At 54.3% G+C, this 18,214-nt stretch overlaps 1 protein-coding gene across 6 annotated transcripts in view; it reads right to left on the bottom strand.

The window, feature by feature from the left end:
* Positions 1–4,733: 4,733 nt before the first annotated feature.
* The window catches only part of KCNT1 (potassium sodium-activated channel subfamily T member 1), a 75,470-nt gene continuing 61,989 nt past the window's right edge, over positions 4,734–18,214 (bottom strand). For 2 of the 6 annotated variants that reach the window (XM_030961358.1, XM_030961363.1), the window contains exons 16-32: positions 18,048–18,156; positions 17,087–17,236; positions 16,658–16,896; positions 14,943–15,159; positions 13,731–13,836; positions 13,477–13,649; positions 13,206–13,277; positions 12,803–12,937; positions 12,490–12,601; positions 12,102–12,203; positions 11,932–12,015; positions 11,060–11,188; positions 10,713–10,733; positions 9,575–9,878; positions 7,954–8,016; positions 5,425–5,509; positions 4,734–4,861 (exon numbers count right to left, since the gene is read on the bottom strand). In XM_030961358.1, the coding sequence (XP_030817218.1) occupies positions 4,741–4,861; positions 5,425–5,509; positions 7,954–8,016; positions 9,575–9,878; positions 10,713–10,733; positions 11,060–11,188; positions 11,932–12,015; positions 12,102–12,203; positions 12,490–12,601; positions 12,803–12,937; positions 13,206–13,277; positions 13,477–13,649; positions 13,731–13,836; positions 14,943–15,159; positions 16,658–16,896; positions 17,087–17,236; positions 18,048–18,156 (2,222 nt within the window). In that variant the 3' untranslated portion in view covers positions 4,734–4,740. The remainder of the gene's footprint in view (positions 4,862–5,424; positions 5,510–7,953; positions 8,017–9,574; positions 9,879–10,712; positions 10,734–11,059; positions 11,189–11,931; positions 12,016–12,101; positions 12,204–12,489; positions 12,602–12,802; positions 12,938–13,205; positions 13,278–13,476; positions 13,650–13,730; positions 13,837–14,942; positions 15,160–16,657; positions 16,897–17,086; positions 17,237–18,047; positions 18,157–18,214) is intronic. The other 4 variants (XM_030961362.1, XM_030961364.1, XM_030961361.1 and 1 more) reach the window with 3 other exon arrangements.

Genomic DNA, 18,214 nt, shown 5'->3' with positions numbered 1-18,214 from the left:
ATTTCAAGCTCCCTCTGGGCCTATAAAAGGTGCATTTTTACTCTTCTGCTGCAAGTGGTAAGTTCAGCTCTTCTTTGAAAAAATGAACCTAAATTTTTAAGGAAAATGCCATTCCAGAACTGGAATTTTCTGCTCCTTCCTTCTCCAGCCTGTGCTGAGCACGGGGATGTTCCAGTTGTAAAAATTGCAGGGTGGATTTAATTTGCTTGTCTGTGCTAAATATAAATTCACTTTTATCTTGGTGCTGAAATCCTGTCATAGTTTTCTGATCCATCCCTCTGAACTTGTTAGGAAATAACACATTTATTGTAGTGGAGGGGAAAAAAAACCTCTGGGGAATTGTGTGCAGCAGGGATCATGAAATATTCAATATCCAGCATTTGTTAAAATTCAAATGAGACACTTGAAGGAATGGTTTGAAGCCCATAAACCTTCCCAAATTATTGTGGCATTACCTGGAAATCTTGGCAAAGGGAATCCTCTTTCTTTTGACTCTGTTTTCCAGAGAACAACCATAAAAATTGAATTTACAGCAAAAATAAAAAATCCTTCCTGGGTTTGGTTTCCTTTTTGTTTCCCAGCCACACCAACCCTATTATTTTTAATGTATGTTTTAGTGCTCTTTATTTTCTTATCTGCTACAAGGAATTTGTAGTGTTAGAAGTTGATTTTCTTCAACTGGGGCAAATATTTGAATGAATTTTGATTCATTTTGCAGATTTTTTTCCTCTTTTCTGTATCTGTTGCTGTGGAAGGTGGAACAAGAGGAAAAAATGAAGAACCCACTGCTGGGAGGTGCTGAAATCCCCTTGTGCAGAGCATTAAATCCTGATCTGCAGCCTTGGATGGGTTTTTATCCACTGAGAGCTGCTCTTGGTGGTGTTAAAATCACCTTATTTTGGGTGTAATCATTGCAATTTGGCTGTCCTGGAAAATCAAAAGGATTTTGTTCTCCATGTACAGCTTTGTCTGGTTTAAAGCCAATAATTAAAAAGTCATTTAGCAGGGACTTGGCTTCCTGCTGTCCTTTTACTTCCAGCTTCCTCACGTGTATGTTCAGCCCAGAATGATCTTCCCTATTTAAGGGATATTGTTTGTGTCCTTCTGTGGGATTTTAAATAAATAGATTTTTACAAAATGCTGAATAAAAACAATCTCTGCTTACCTGCATTTGATGTCCAAGCTAAAATCTTTGTGTGTGAGTGTAGCATGCTCTAAAAATGTTGGGATCTTCCCTGAAAATCTTGGAATCTTTGGAGCCAGTGACTAATTTTGAAGTGTTGGCAGGTAGAAGAACATGTACTGAATCTTGGCTGAACATCAGTTAAAAAAACCCAACCCTTAAATAGCTACAAAATGTAATGCATTTATTAAATCAGAGACATTAGGATTAAATAAATGAATTGAATAATCTTTAAAAGCTTCTCTACCACACTAGGCTCTTTGTGCCTGAGGGCACAAAGAGTTTGAAAATAAAATTAAAAATTAAAGTTGGGAAGAGCTGCCTTGAGCCTCAGCTTAAACCACATCTTCCCACAGATTTTAAACCAGACTCCCAGAAAAAACAGAAAAACCAGACAGCAGTGTCTCCTGTTGCTGCATGCAGCTCTTTTATTGTCATTTATCTTTACAGAAATGTGAAGCATCTTCACAAGAATTGTACAAAACCCTCTCCCCCTGGCTGGCTGATCCCAGCAGAGCAGCTCCCGGCACTCGGTCTCCGAGAGGAACGACGGGAGTCGCTGTTGCTGATAAAAATCCATGCAGGAGCTGAGCTTGGAATAAAACTGTCCTGTTCTATAGAGGTTAAATAAAAAGGGGGATAACTGGAAATAAATATGCTCATAACATTGGTTGGAGTAGTTGAGTTTAATGCAGGATATGTGGGTTTAGTCCATATCAAACCGTTAGTGGACACGGAACATGCGCCGGAGCCGCTGCTGGAAAACCCCAAAACATCCCAGCTGTCCTTGTTTCTGCATCCTCCAGGGCCTGCCAGGTCTCTGCATTGGAACACAACTATTTCCTGCAGAAAATGGGATTTTTCCATGGCTGGAAGCAGTAGCCATTCTCCTGCTCCCATGGAAGCTCCTTGTGGGCCCTTTCAGCGGCAGGAAGGATTCTTTGTCGCTGCATCGACGTTTCCAGGACCATTAAAAAAATAAACTGCTTTTGTTTTTACATTAGTATTGTAACTGAGGCTAAGGAATTAGAAAAACGAACCCTTGGTTCTCAGACTTGCATTGGCCACAGGTGAGTATTTACAGGGTTTTCCCCATCCCATGGGAAGGGCGGCTGGAAATTTACACCAGAGGAGGAACCCGAGGCTTTGTACACGGAGCTTCCGTTTCAAATGCAGGGACTTTGTACACTGAACAAACAGAAGCATTGTCAAAATACAGGAATATCCAGGGCATTTTGATAATAGCACAAACCACACAGAGGCCTCAGTCCTTTTGGCACGTGGTTTCTCCTGGGATCATTTTGTCCCCGGATTAAGGGCAGGAAGGAGCTGTGTGTGCCCGCTGAGGCAGGAGGGACCCAGCACCACGGCCAGTGGAGCCTCTGGAGCACAGACCCTGGATTTGGCCCCATGGCTGGCCTGGCTGCTCAGGGCTGGGGGTGAAATTTTAAGTAAATTAAGGGTTTTTAAAAGAAATTTAATTTTCTTGCCATGGGAGGGTTGAGCTGAGGAGCTGCGCTCGCTTCCCTGCGCTGTCACACGCAGCTCACAGCCAAACAAACAAAAAGTAATAAAAATGTTCTCAGTAAATATATTCAAATAATCACACCTTTTGTTTTATTTGGGCTGGGCTTTTGTTTGTTTGCTGGTTTGGGTTTTTTTTAACCTGTAATACTGCTTTGTTCCACTCTCCCTTGAAAGCAAAGTGGGGTTTGGAAAATGATCCATATTAAATGCAGAAAATTAAATACATTCACACCCCATGATCTGAGCATCCGGAGGCTTCAAGTTACCACAGAGCCCTCGTGTCCTTCTGTACTTCAACCACACCCACTTTTTAGCCTATAATTTCTTTTTGCCATTTTTAAATAACAAATTTGGCAAGTGAAGCTACAAACAGAAATAAATAAAACATTATACCTGCCTAAACCAAACAGATCCAAAACTAATCATTAAAAATCCACCAAAACAACCCAAAAAGCTTTAAAGACAGTTCTGTTTGTGCCCACAGCTCAGCAGGGTGGGAGGGTTGTACTCTTAGTTTTTACCTGTGGTACCTCACCGAGCCTGGGATGTGCCACAACTCAGGGGCTCCTGCCTGGCACTTCAGGGAAAAACAACAATAAAAAAATAAAAGCTGGACCCCAAACCTCATCCAGGCACAGCAGGGTCTCTCTCAACCCTCTCTCGAGGTGATACCAGCCTTGGCACTGGTCCTACCCTGGGCATCTCTGCTCCCCCTCAGGGCCATGGGCAGGATGGGCAGCACGTCCCCACAGGCTGGGGCATCTCCCCAGCTGGTTAAACCTCACTTAAATCAGGTTTTGGCTTGTTTTCTTTTTTGTTTTCTTTGTAAACATTGATTGGGGGTGCACTGGGGAGCAAACAGTGAATGGTAATGGCAATAAACCATTCAGTGAGTGCAGGAAGCTGATGGGATTTCATGGCCATGTTGTGCTTTACAAGCTCCTTGCTAAAAAAAAAAATCACATTGGAATTGTAAGATATGAACATGAAAGTATAGAAAGTCAACAACTCAGTTATTCACGTGGCAGTCAAATAAACCCTTTCCACACTGAAGTTGTAGAATGTGCAAAAGCAGAATGGAAACACGTCTGGTGTTTGTGGTGGTGCCAGGTCCCTGCAGGTCAGGGGGACGTTCATGCACCTCTGCTGCAGGGGAAGCCACGGGGACAGGGGGGACAGAGCCGAGCAGGGGGGGCTGGAGCTGCCAGGGGTGGCTGGGGGGACAGGCAGGACCTGCTGCCATAACAGTGACCGTGGGGAGGGGAAGGACAGCAGGACATGGCCAGGACACACAGCGGGGGTTGGACGCCAGACTGCCCTGGCTGGAAAGGGCGAGTGGAGCCACCAAACCTCCACAGCCCAGCCCAGCCCAGCATCCCTGATCCCCCGGGCAGCTCAGCCCCAGCAGGACACAAACCCAGGGGCCCCGAGGCTCTGCCACAGATCTGGCCCCGCTCTCAGAGCCCTGGGCTCGGTGTGTCCTGGTTTGTGAGGTGCTCCAAGGCATGGGGGCCCTGCCGTGCACCGTCCCCTCCATCCCAGCTGTGTCACCAGAGTCCTCGCGGCCACCCAGAACAGAAACCCAGCCGAGGATGAAGAACGTGAGTGACAGAGCAGGAGTTTGGGTACCCTGGGGGACACCTGGTGAAGGAGGAGGAGGAGGAGGAGGAAGAGGAGCAGGGTTTCGGTGCAGTTTTCCTCTGTCTTTACCAACCTGCACCCTCCAGGCTGACACCAACCCCAGCCCTGCTCCCATTGGCATCTGGGCTCAGCCCCCCCAGCACCAGCGAACACTTTCTCACTAGTTGCGGTATCGGTAGAAAAGTTAAAATCCCCGGGGCGCGCCCACGGCCACCGGCTGCGTCCGGCTGTGCCGCCCCTGCGGGGCTCCGGGCATCCCTGCCGCGGGCACGGCCGGGCTGGGCATCCCCCACCAGGCTGGGCATCGCCTCCTGCGGGGCACCGCGGGCAGCAGCCGCCTGCCCCGGGCCGGGCCGGGCCGTGCTGTCCTCGCCCGCCCTGGGCGGCGCTCACAGCTGGGTCTCGTCGCGCGTCTCGGGGTTGCCCGAGCCCAGCTTGTTGCTGCAGCTGCTCTTGCGGCTGTGGCCGTCGTTGGCCACGTGGGCCAGAGGGTCGGAGCGGATCAGGTACCTGCGGGACACAGCCTGGTCACACTGCTGGACACCCCGGCTCCCCCTGGAATTCTGGCCAGGACGCACAGGGATGCCCCATGGAGATGTGCTGCTTGTAGAGCACGGCAGTTGTTTGAATAAAAGGTGTTAAATAATAAGAGGTGATCATGTAAATGTCATGAAATAATAGAATAAATAATCGGGTGTTACTCCTCGGTGCTTGCAGAGCATGGTAGTTATTCCTCAGGAATAACTCCTGAAGATATTCAGGAGTTATTCCTCATGCTTGCAGAGCATGGTAGTTGTTCGGATAAAAGGTGTTAAATAATAAGAAGTGTTCATGTAAATGTCATGAAAATAATAGAATAAATAATCAGGAGTTATTCCTCAGTGGCAAAAACCAAAGGAGAATCCCACAGTGCCCATGGGAGCTGAGATGGGGCTGGGGTGGTTTGGGCACTGCCCAGGAGCACAGGGAGTTGGAGTGGGCTGGGAAAGAGGCAAAACCCGTGGGTATTTATGAGAAATCCTGGGCAGCAGTGGGATGGGGGCAGCCTGGGGACAGGGTGAGGTGACACTTACACGATGTCATTGAGCTCCAGCCGCGTGTCCGGGGGGGGGTTGATCAGGACGTAGGACAAGGTGTTCTGGTGGTCGTTCATCTCATCTGCAAGAGCAGGGGCAGGGCTGGTGAGGGAGGGACACCCCCAGAGACACCCCAACAGGCAAGGTGACAGATCCCATCCTGGCAAATGGGTCCCTTCACCAGGAGAAGCCGTGGGCAATGTCACTGCCTCCGGGGGGGCACCAACAACGTCACTGCCACCTCCCTTGTCACCTCCCCAGGCTCTCCCCACCACAGCACGGCCCAGGGGACTGGCAGAGGTAACTCTTCAGAGTCCCCACTCCCCCCAGAAATAAAGTGAGAGTCTTACCTTGGTGCAGTGCGAAAGAGGGAACAGGTTAGTCCTGCCGTGTCAGGTACAGCCCAAGTCCAACCACTGGCTCAGGGCAGCTGAACCCCCCGGCGCCGCCCCAGTGCTCTGCCCACCCCTCCCCCTCAGTCACTCAATTTAGCTCCATCCAGGCCCAGGGTCAGTGCAGGGATTGCTCCTTTCCCCTGCCCAGGGGGAATCGCCTCCATGGAGTTCCAGAGCCATCAATGCCATCTTGGGGATGGCTCTGGACCAAGTGACCTCCCAGGGGGGCTCAGGGCCACCAAGAGCAGCACCCACGGGGGCAAACAGGGGGTCTCAGTGACGGGGGGCCCCTGTGCTCCCCGAAATAGCCAAGAACAAGATCATGGTGAAATGGATGGGGGTGCGAGGCTGCGGGTGCCAGGGGGGTGGAAGCTGCGACAGGTGACACCATCTCCAGACAGGGTGATGGGGTGTGGATGGACAGGGTGGGCAGGGGACGGACAGACGGACGCGGGGGCAGCATGAGGAGCACGGGGGGACACCAGCTCGCTGCAAGGCTTCTCACTGGGACACCTCTCCAGGCTGTTGGAAAGGCCCCTCTGAGGTGCAGATGGAGCAAATGGAGCAAATGGAGCTGCTCTGGGGACAGCAGGAGCAGGACCTGCCCTGGGATGGGCATTAACTCCAGGCTGGGGCTGCTCCTGCGGCCTGTCCTGCTGCTCCCACCTCCCCATCCCTGCCTGGCGTGGGGGACCCCCAGCCAGAGGCTGCCCTACCCCATGGTGGGCACAGCAGTGCCAACGGGTGCCAGATCACCCTGGCACTGCTTTTCTCCAGCACTCAGATGCAACTCCAGCCACCACGGGCACCCAGCACGGGGATGCAAACGGGTTTCCTCCCAAGGTGCCCTTGCCAGATGAGCCCCAGGGCATCCCCAGGGCTGTGCCACGTCCAGCAGTGCTTGCAGGGGGCCCCCAGACCTTGGTGTGGCTGCTCAGGCACATCCCTGTCCCCTCTGAGACCACAGAAGGTGCTGCAGCCAGGGGGACCCTCAGGGAGGCGCTGCCTGGGACCACCAGCCCGTGCCAGGGTGTCCTGTCCTGTGCTGGGGCCACCAGGGTTGGGTTTTGGCCATCCCAGTGCTCAGCCTTACAGGGAGACAGGGGTGGGGGTGGCAATGCCAGGGCAGGGGTGGCACACGGACCCTGGCACCCGACGGGACACACGGGGGTGACATGACAGGGAGGTGGGGCCGGGCTCTGGCTCTGGGCAGCTCTCCCTGCCCCAGGGAAGGTCCCTGACCCCATGCAGCCAAGCCAGGCCCTGCTGAGCACACCGAGTATATTGCTGCCCCTCCACTGCCCCAGGCAATATACTCTGCTGGCCTGGGGCTGCCTGGCTGATGGAGGACACGCTTTGTAAGGAAAATGCCAACGTTTCACCTTAAGCCTGGGCTACTCAAGCCAAAAATGAAGCTGGGATGGGCTGTTGCTAATCCTGGGGCTGCTGCAGCAAAAAGGAGCCTTTCCAGGGCATGCTGCATCCTGGTGTAAAGGTGAAAAAAAGATGGAAAAACCCAGCATGTCCCACAGAGCCCCACAGGGTGCCTGGGGTGGCTGCAGCACCAGGGGCCCCTGTGGCTGCTGTTGCTGCCTCATGCTGAGCCCAGCACCCCCAGTCACAAAATGGGGTCTTCTAATGCTGGAGAGGGGTCCAGGAAGGCAAACCAAGGTGTGCAAAGGGATTTGTAAAGCACTGCCTTGCCCTGGGCTGTGGCTGACCCAGCAGGAGCTCCAGCATCTCATCACAGCATGCACAGGCAGCTCTGGGGCACTTGTCCCCCTCCCTGTCCCCTCCTCAAGCTGCCACTGGCTGCACAGCCCAAAACCCCCTCACAGAGCCATGGAGGGAGGGTTTTGGTAATGAAAGCCAAGGGCTGTGATTTCCCTGTAGGAATTCAGCTACAAAAGGGTCCCTGAGGTTTCTCTCTCCCTGATCAGGCAGAGCCCTGCGTTTGCACCACCACCACAGGACACTGATTGGTTTTCCAACGCCACCCAACAAATTAGTGCTGAAAGCTCGGGGATCTAAGGTGAAAACTGGCAAGGGTGAGGTTTGGGCTTAGCTGGCATGATCTTGTTGTACGCTGCACGCCATGAGTCACGCGGGACTCCCAGGGAAAGGGAATTACCTTGCAAATATCCCAGGTTTACCCGATTCATCACATCACTGGCTGTTAAATTTGCTACATCCTCTACAGAACATACAAGGAAAGGCACAGACATAAACAGAGAGAGAGAGAGAGGTCAGCAAGCCATGGTTTGGCAAATATCAGAGACGAGCTCCTGCGCTGCAGCCAAAACGTGAGCAAAAGAAAAAGGAAAGGGGCAGAAGGCAGAGCAACGTTTTCCATGGGTGTCCAGACACTGACGGTGACACGAGGTGACAACACACAGTCCCTGCACTGCTGGGTGCCCAAGGAGCTGCTGGTCCCCACACTGTGCCCAGTGTCCCTGTCCTGAACCCCCCCACTGTCCCCTCTCCTGCCAGAGCTCCCCCAGTTGGCTTCAACCAAAATTTGCCAGGTGGGCCAGGACAAGGATGCCAGCCCTGACCCCAAGCTGTGCCCCAAGCCTGACTGAGGCCAGACAGCCTCCCTGGAACTGCAACAGAAACTTCTGGGATTGGGAATCGAGGGAAAAAAGGAGACGGGGGTACACCCCTGCAAGGCCGTGCCTGCAGTCCCCATCCTTGCCCCATCCCACCACACTCCAGCTCTCCTGCCCCTCTCCCCGGGGATGCTGGCAGTGCCCACAACCACCCCTGGGCCCCCACTCCAAACCCCTCCTGCACTGCCCTTCTGGACATTTTCTCCTCCTCCTCCTTCCCGTGCCTAGAGCCAGCATGGGAAAGGAGGAATCCCACCCCCAAAATCAGCTCCCATCCCAGCTGGGGCTCCCTGCCAGCCTGAGTGTGGGCAGGGGGTGGACGGACACTCCTGGAGGATGGAGCAAACAAGCAGCAGCACAGGATGGCTTCAAAGAAAGAAAGAAAAAAAAAAAAAAAACCACAACCAAACCAACCAAAGGGAGCTGTGGGCTACAGATTTTGTCATAACCAAGGGCTGGGAGCTGTCCAGCGTGACACAGATGCCAGCACCGACGGGCAGGTCAAGCTTGACGAGAGATGTGGCTGCACAGAGGGACCCTGAGCGCCGTGGCTGTCACAGCCACACACCCGTGTCACACGCAATGAAGCAACTCAGCCCTGCAGCTACCGAGAGCTTTTCCACGAAGAGTTTATGACAGATTAAAGTCCATAACAAAAGGGGGCTGCGCCAGCTGACGGGGTTGGGCCTCTCCCTGCCAAATTACGGGGCCTCTCGGGCGCAAGGGTTGTGCTGACCTGGGGTCGGGCTGTCCTGAACCACCATCTCTGCACGGCCAGAAAGTGGGGCACAAACGGGGCTGTGTGGGGACACCGGGCCCTGCTGCAGGCGCAAGGGCCACTCTGCCACTGCCAACTCCTGCCTGGAGCCATCCCAGAGCCCAGAGATGGGGAGGCTGCCTGCAGCTGGCCGGGGGTGCCAGGGGAGGGGGGGGGGTCTGCGTGGGGGACCCCAGCCTGGGGCTGCACAAGCACAAGCAAGCCGGGGATGAGGCGCAGCCCGGCTGGGACGGGCTCGGCGCTAAGCCGGGCATGGGGTTAGGCTGGCGTGGGGTTAGGCTGGCTCAGGGGGGTCGGGTTAGGCCGGGCCGGGGTTACCTGAGGAGCCCGCGGGCGGGAGGCAGCGGCGCTCCAGCGGCACTTACCGTACCCGGTGGTGGGCAGGCCCAGGTGCTTCATACGGTTCTTGACGAGCTCGGAGAGCTCCTGGCGCTCGGAGCGGCGGTACAGGCTGAGGCGCTGCTGGCTGATCCACTCGGCCGTCTTGCTGGAGTGCTTGTTGCCCTTCCTGCTGAGCCGCCGCGCCCACTGCATGCTCTTGCGCCGCAGCAGGGGGTGCTCGGACTGGTCGCTGGAGCACGAGTTGCGGTGGTGGCTCGTCTTGATGCCCCAGTGCTCCTTGACATCCTTGGTGTCCTCGCAGTCCTCAACATTGATTGAGATCTGTGACTAGAAGCCCAGCAGGTCACGCGGGATGGGGGGTGGCCAAGGGGGCTTTGGCCTGTGCCTGGCACGGTGGGGTCTCTCCCATGGGGTGGGATCTCTCCCACGGGGTGGGATTTTTTTGGGGCTTTTTTTGGGTTCCTTCCTCTGACCCCAATGGGCTCTGCCAGCACTTTGCCTCTGCACTGCAAGAACTGCCAGGCTGGCAGATTTCACAGAATTCCAGAGTGGTTTGCATTGGAAGGAGTCCACTCCTTGCCCACTCCTTGCCATGGTCCACCAGACCAGGCTGCTCCAGGTCCTGTCCAACCTGGCCTTGAACTTCCCAGGATGGGCCAGCCACAGCTTCCCTTGGATAAGCTGAGGGGAGTCTTGTGGGCACCTCACACAGGATCACCTCCGGGATATCTGCCCCAGGAGCAGCCATGCCCTCATCTCCCTCGCTTCCCTCTTACAGCATCTGTGCTGCCACATGTCTGACCCAGCAATCCCCACTGGTGAGCAGGAATTTATTAATAAAGCCTTTTAAAGCCTCTCAAGGAGCTGGGTTGCATTTAATTAAATGTCAACTTTCAGCTCCCTGTCACTGCTTCCTTACAAAGTTGAACACTGAAGGTATTTAAAGGGATCCCGGCTGCCTCCCTTGCTCCTGATCCCAGTTAATTACATCAGGGCACCGAGGCTCAGCCAATATCTCCCTTCCATGGGGACTGGCAGGGCTGTGCTGGCACTGGGGCTGAGAGCTGGCACAAAGCACAGGGTGGCTCCCATGGCCAGAGCCAGCCCAGGGCTCAGCCAGGGTGGGGGACGGGGGCACGGCCGGGCGCAAGCGGCACTCACCTGCGCTCGGATGTCGTGGGGCTGCAGCAGGCGAGGAGGAAGGGAAAACCACGAGTCAGCGCAGCAAAGGGGCAGCCCTGCTGTGCCCACCCTGCTCCCCAAGGTGCCCAGGGTGTGGCAGAGCCGAGAACATCCAGCACTGCCCAGAGAGACCCCGACCCAGCTGGGGAACCAGGACAGCACCACCCAGCGCAGCCCCTCGAACGAAATAAACACAAAAATTCCCCTTCCCCTGCTCTCTCCCCTCCCCACTCTGCTGCAGCCAGGTCTGAGGTGCTCCAGGGACCAGCACCCTCCTGGATCCCAGCTTGGCTGGCACCACAGCCCCCTCCCAGCCCGTGCCCTACCTCGGAGGTGGCGAACATGTGCGACTCCGTCCTGTAGATCCCAATGGGGATCTCGGCACTGGAGGAGCAGAGCTTCTGGAACAGGCGTCCGTACGTCCGGATCCACAGGTCGTCCTCAGTGATCTTCATCTGAGCAACACAGGGCCAGCATGGACCCCCACTGCGCCTCAGGCTCCTCCTGAGCTCCACCCACTTAATCCATGACCATCCCAAAAGTGATTTCCACCAGAAAATCAGGGGCAATTTCTGACCTCGGCCTTCAAAACAGGGAGCTTGGTCCTCGGCAGCTCTTGGGCTTTTGGCAGCACTGAGGTTCCCCAAAATGGAGGGGAACAATGACCTGGCAATGCTGCTCTGTCACTGTGATATTTTATGAAAAATCCCTTTGCCAGGATTTCTTCTCCTGGCAAGACCAGAAGCCTCAGCTTCTCCATGTTTTGCTGCTTTGGAATGTGATTTGGAAAATTGTTTACCCAGCATGTGAATTGTTTCTAATTAATGGCCAATCACAGCCAGCTGTGTCACACTCTCTGAGGAGTCACGAGTTTTTATTATTCATTCTTGTCTAGCCTTCTGTCTGTATCCTTTATCTTTCTTTAGTATAGTTTTAGTATATCATTAATATAATATCATATCATATCATATCATATCATATCAGCCTTCTGAGAACTTGGAGTCAAATTCTCATCTCTCACATTGCCCTGGGGACCCCATAACCCCATGCTGCTCCCTCCGGGGGACCCCACAACCCCACACTGCTCCCCCCCAGATCTGCAGAAGAGGAGAACCCCCAAGCCCGTGCACAGGGTGACAGATACCACCAGATCCAGGCCCCTTGCTGGTGGTTTCAGCCCAGGGCACTCAGCACGTACCGCACAGAGGTACCCGGAGCCCGGCGTGGTGTCGAGGCCCAGCAGCAGCCGAGTGATGGTGATCATGTAATCCTTCACGAATGACTGCAGAGACATTTGGGCAGCAAACCAGGGAAAGGTTGGCTCAGCTGCTCCCTGGGGGATGCCACAGCTGCAGGGCTGTGTCTCACCTGGTAGAGCAGCGTGTCCAACATGCTGATGCTGAAGACTCTCCCGGCGGCGAAGGGCAGCCGGAACATGAAGGCCAGGTTGGAGCCGTTCTCTCGCTCTCTCTGCAAGAAAAAAGGGAAGTTTGAGCTCAGATTGCACAGAAAATTAGAGGACTCATGGCAATGGGAGGGCACAGGTGTAATGTTTCTGGTGGGTGTGGCAGGAGGAAACCAGGGCAGCATCTTTGCACTGTAGAAAAAGAGGGTTTTTTTCTCCATGGAAATGTGTGAGACATTATTGGGTTTTCTGGACATGGGAAAAGCACAGGACTTTAAAGAGCTCAAATGTAGTCAGTCACTGTCAGTGTTGACTTCTCAGGCCCCTGTGAAGGGAACAACCTCCTCTTACCTTTTCTAGCTTGGAAAGGGCCAGAGAGTAACTGTCCTTTGCTCTGAACTGCATGAACCTCATGTTGGAGGGGTGGGTCAGCTCCGTGATAATGCTGAGGCTGGGGAAGAGCCTGCAATGGAAAGAGAGCTGTTGTCCTGCAGCTGTCTCAGAGGATTTAAAGCCTGAAGAACACGACAGTCATCCCTGTGCTGTCTGAGGTCAGAAATAGCTGGTTATATGCTGCCCTGCAGCAAACCCAGTGCCAGATGTGTCCCGCTGTCCATAGCCACCACCCCAGGCACTGGCACCCATCCTGGTCTTGTCCCCTCACCTGAACATGGTCTGGACGTTGACAATGGTCTTGGCATCTGCCATGTAGTCCTCCTCGGCACTCATGGTGCTCTCCTTGTCCACCACCACCAAGTTGTCAGCGTAGATGATGCCACACTGCAGCAAACTGTCCAGGCTGGGCAGATCCCAAAGAGAAGAGCGCAGGGTCAGCCCTTGGAAACGACACAGGGAAGCAGCACAGGGGTTCCACGGCGAGCCCAGGCTGCTCCCAACCTGCTCTTCACCTGCTCCCATCTCCCAGGGAGGGGTTGACAACTTGAGAAGCCCAAGGTGGGCTCAGCTCTATGCTACCAACCCTGGGGCTTCTCACGGGGTGACAGAATAGTCTGGGCCGGGGTAAATGCAACAATTCTGGCACGACAGCCACCCGTGGGAACACCTACTTGTCAATGGTGCCCTCCATGTAGTAAACCATGGGGAAACAGCAGATGGCCTCCAGAAAGTGGTGCTCAGGCCTGGGGGGAGAGCCACAGAGAGCGAGGTGGTTCAGCACGTCCATGCAGCAGAGACAGACACAAAACCCCAGTGCCAGCCAGCCCAGGTGCCCAATGGTGCCACCACTGCTCCCTCACACTCCCACCCCGCAGCATGAGCTGCCCAGGCAATGCAGGGAGGGCTCTGTGGGAGGGAGAACACCCCTGGAGAAGTACTTGCTTGTTGTCCAGCAGCAGCACGATGGGGTTGAGCTCCTTGCGGGAGCGGTAGTAGGCGCGCAGCGGGACGATGAAGTTGTAGAGGCCGTTCCCCGCTGTCTCTGCAGAAACGATGATCAGCTTGTTCTTGAACCCGTAGGCCTTGGCGTCCTCAAAGCTGTTGTGTTTGCAGCCCTGTGCGGGGTGGGACAGCCCAGCTCTCAGTGGACACGTCCTGGGGGCTCAGCCCAAGCAGCCCCCGCAGCCCCTGCACACCTTGTCCAGCCTCAGGCAGCAGAACGGGGCTTTCTCGGGCAGGAGGTGGCACAGGGTCGGGGAGCTCCCGATGTAGGGCGAGTTTGGGGGGTAGCCCTTCACGTACCTGCAGCAGGGAGAAATCTGTGTGAGGACAGGGAGAGCTTGCCATTTATCCAGCACTCAGGTGCCGGGGAAAACATTCAACAGCAACACTGGCAAATGCCCTGCAAAACTCTGCTGCAGCAGCTGGGAACTCCCTGAATATACATATCTGAATATACATATCTGAATATACATATTTGAATATACATACTTAGGAGTATTTTTTGCAACATAAAGAGCCATGAGGTTGTAAAGATGCAGGAACAGAACGCTCATGGAAAAGCCAGCAGGAGCTGAGCCTGGGCACCCCAGGGCACCACCGAGCACCTCTCATGTGCCATGGTCCCAGTGCCTCTGAAACTGGAACAAACTGGGCACAGCCATGTCACTGTGATATTTTATGAAAAATCCCTTCGCCAGGATTTCTTCTCCTGGAAAGATGAGAAGCCTCAGCTTCTCCATGTTTTGCTCCACTGGAATGTGATTTGGAGAATTGTTTACCCTGCATGTGAATTGTTCCAACTTAAGGACCAATCCCAGTCCAGCTCTGTCAGGACTGGTCAGTCACGAGTTTTTATTATTTGTTCCTTTCTAGCTTTCTGATGTATCCTTTATCTTTCTTTTGTATAGTTTCAGTATATAATTTTCTTTTAATATGATATGATATGTTATGATATAGTATGATATGATATAGTATGATATGATATGTTACTGTATAATATGGTATGGCATAATATGGTATAATATGGTATAACATGGTATAATATAATATAGGTATAGTATAATATAATATAATATAGTACAATATATTGTAATGTAGTGTAATATAATGTAATCTAGTATAATATAATATAGTATAGTATAGTATAATATAGTGTAATAAAATTTAATATAATGTAATATCATATATCATATCATATATCATATAATGTAGTATTGTGTCATATCATATCATATCATAATAAACTGGCCTTCTGAGAACTTGGAATCAATTCTCATCTCTTACATCGCCCTGGGGACCCCAACACCACCACAACAACTGGTGAGCACACAGCCACAATGAGCCAGAGGCAGCTGAATCACACCAAACCCCAGTGGAACGAACCAGACAGAGAGAGAGCGACTCACTCGAGCACTGCCGAGCCCTCCTCATCCGACTGCGTCATCTCGTCCTCGGACTGGTCGCTGAGGAGGTCGCAGGGCAGCAGGGAGGAGGTGTCAGCCAGCTCCAGCACCGGGGCGATGCTGGGCCGGCGCGTGCCCGAGCCGTTCTCGGCAGGCAGGGCCAGCTTGCTGCTGTTGGCAGGGCGGCACTCGGTGTTCTGCAGGTCCATGGCCACTGTACCTGGACACACACGGGGGAGGGAGCACGGCAAACACGCTCTAAGGGAGGGAAATGTCACAACAGCCTCCTGTCCCCAGGCCCTGCACAGGGATGAGGCAGCCCAGATGATGCTCAGCTGTTGGTGGGCAGGGGGAGTGCAGGTAAAGCCCTCACTGGTGGTCTCCACCTGTGCGCAGCAGCTCACCAGGGCTCAGCTGTCCCTGGGCTGTGCCTCTCTCCATTCCCCTCACAGTTCCATGGCCAGCTGAACCTCTGCTCTCTGAACTGCCAAACCAGGCTCTGCAGGAGTTTTTGCCAGGCTGATGTGTCTGTGACAGGACAGCCCTGCAGCCCAACCCCTGCCCACAGCTCCTCACAGGCTCTGGGAGACACCAGCCAGGTCAGGAACCACATCTGCCCTGGCACTGCCCTCCCTGTGGATGTCCCTTCACCCCAGGGAGGGGCAGGCAGGCAGCAATGCCCTCACCCCCCTCCCACATCCCTCCCGAGCAGCTCCAGGCCTTAGAATCTCAGAATCCTTAAGGATAGAAAAGTCCTCTAAGATTGAATCCAGCCATTCCCCCAGCACTCTCAACCTGCCACTAAATCATGTTCCCAAATGCCACATCTACAGGTCACTTAAATCCCTCCAGGGATGGTGACTCCACCACTGCCCTGTGCCAATGCTTCACAGCCTTGTCTGTGAAGGAATTCTTCCTAATATTCAACAAGACAGACTTCCCCATCCAGTCCTCCAGCAGCTTCTAAAAACCAAACACATTGATGGAGTGTCCCAAGAAGCAGAGCCCAGACATTGGCCTTGGCAAACACCCTGCCCTGCTGGCACTCACGTCATGTCTGTCTGTCCCTCTCATCACCTCTGCCAGAGGTCCCTCTGAGTGGAGCTGTGTGAGGAGAGCTGTGACAAACAGCGCTCAGCAAAGCGCTCTGAGGCCTGCTGGGGGATAATCTATGCAAATTGCTGCTCAGGAGTACAAACACATAAATTATTTGCTTGAAATATAATGTGCTTGTGTGGCTCAGCTCCTCCAAAACTTGCTCTCCCCAGATACAAGAGGGAAGTAATGACTCATGGTATTTTTCACTTGCACAAATGCACCGCTGGCTGCAGGGAGAACAACAGCTTGGGAACCATAAATGTGATTTAGGGTGTGCCCCACGGCATTTCTTCCTCCAGCCTTGGAAATAATTGGGGCCTAAATCCAGGCTTGGGGCATTTATGCAAATACCCTTAATGATAATGGACATCACGAGGTTTAATAATGATATTTGAGCTTGTTGAGAGCATGCAGAGTGCAAGAAAATGTGTATTTTACTGGTGAGATGGCTGGGAGAGAGCATGGAAAAGGATTTTGTGGGGGAGCGTGGCAAGGAGAGTGCAAAACACAAAATAAACCCAAATGTGGGGAGGAAACTGAACCCAAAGGAACCCAAAGGTGCGGGAGGCGATGGAGGGGGGTGTGCCAGCCCCTGCTGCCCCCCGAGCCCCCCGACTCACCCATGCTGGCGATGATGCTGTGCACGGGCAGCCGGGAGGGGCCGTCGTAGCTGCCCCTGCCCGCAAAGCCCTTCTTCTTCTGCTTCTCCTCCTGCTTGAAGATGAAGGCAGAGTTCTCCTCCTTGGTGATGTTGATGTAGAAGCAGGTGTCCGAGGCTGCCATGATGTGCCTGGGGCCGGGGTTCAGCAGGATGCTCTTGTTCTCCTCCCTGCGGATGCCGATCAGGCAGACACCGTACCTGCGGGGGGAGCAGGGGCTGGGCATGGGGAAAATCCCCTCATGGAGGGGGAGCAGGGGCTGGGCATTCCCAGCTGGGGAAAATCCCCTCCGGGACACTGTCCTCGCACAAAGAACCTCACAGCAGCCCCAGCCCTGCCCCCAGGCACGCAGACAGACAGATCCCCCTGCCCAGAGCCCCCTGCCCTCACTTCTTGTGCGCGTGGAAGGCGGCGTAGGTGAAGCTCTTGCCCTCGTACTCCATGAAGAACTTGCTGTCCCCCATGCGGATGTGATAGACCTCATTGCCCGAGCAGCGCCCGTACATCCGCTGCCACTGCTCCGGAGACTCCTGGCCCTCCCTGCAAGGGCAGCAGCAGCGTCAGCGGGGACCCCCGGGGCTGGGATGAGATTCCCAGAGGTGGGATGGGAGCCCTGGGCTGGGATGGGACCCTGGTTCTGGCACAGGTCCCAGAACCCCAGCCAGATCCCGGGGCAGAGCACCAACAGCCTCTGGAGCTGCCCCTGAGCCCGGCAGCAGGGAGGTGACAGTGACACATGGCCACGGGCTGCTGCTGGTGCTCTCCCAGGATGAGCTCGTTCTCACTTTGGGCTTTAAGTGCCTGTTTATTTAACGAGGGCCCCTGCAGAGTGCAGGGGGAGGTGCAGAGCCCGTGTTGGCAAACAGCCCCGAGCACGGGGCGAGAGGCATCTGGCAAGGATGTTTCATAACTGATTCCATGGCACTTTACCCAAAATTCAGACATTTCTGACTCACCAAGGAGTGCAGGGCACACACCACTGCTCTCCTGAGCTGGCAGAGCTCCTTGCAGCCATGCTGGATATAAACCCACCAAAAAACCCTGTGGGATCTGGGGCTGCTGTGAATTCACCTTCCTGCCAGCAGCACTGTGCCAATACAAAGATATTTTTACCTCCAGCCTCTGCAAAGTTGGCATTGCCCAACCCAACTGCACTGGTGTGGTCCCCTTAGAAAATGGGCTTTTGGTTTTGACCTGGAGGGGGGACCCAGAGCCCACTGTGCTCCCCAGAACCATCCCAGAGCCCACTGGGCTCAGGGGCCTCAGTTCTGCCACCCTCCAGGCTCAGGCAGGGGTAGGGGAGGGCAGGGACGGGCAGGGACAGCAAGGGACAGGCAGGGGCAGCACTCACTGGCCACGGGAGGTGTGCACCAGCAGCGTGATGAGGGTGGAGGTGGCAGGGCAGACACAGTTCAGGGCCAGCATGGCGTATTTGCACTCCTCCTCACACACAACGTGATCTGAAAGGCAGAGGGAACCATCAGGGAGGGGAGGGGGACAGATGGGTTCCCTGGCTGG

The sequence above is a fragment of the Camarhynchus parvulus genome, chromosome 17 (genome assembly GCF_901933205.1).
Source record: "Camarhynchus parvulus chromosome 17, STF_HiC, whole genome shotgun sequence".
In the NCBI taxonomy this organism is placed as follows: Eukaryota; Metazoa; Chordata; class Aves; order Passeriformes; family Thraupidae; genus Camarhynchus; species Camarhynchus parvulus.
This window is presented reverse-complemented; position numbering and strand designations above follow the sequence as displayed.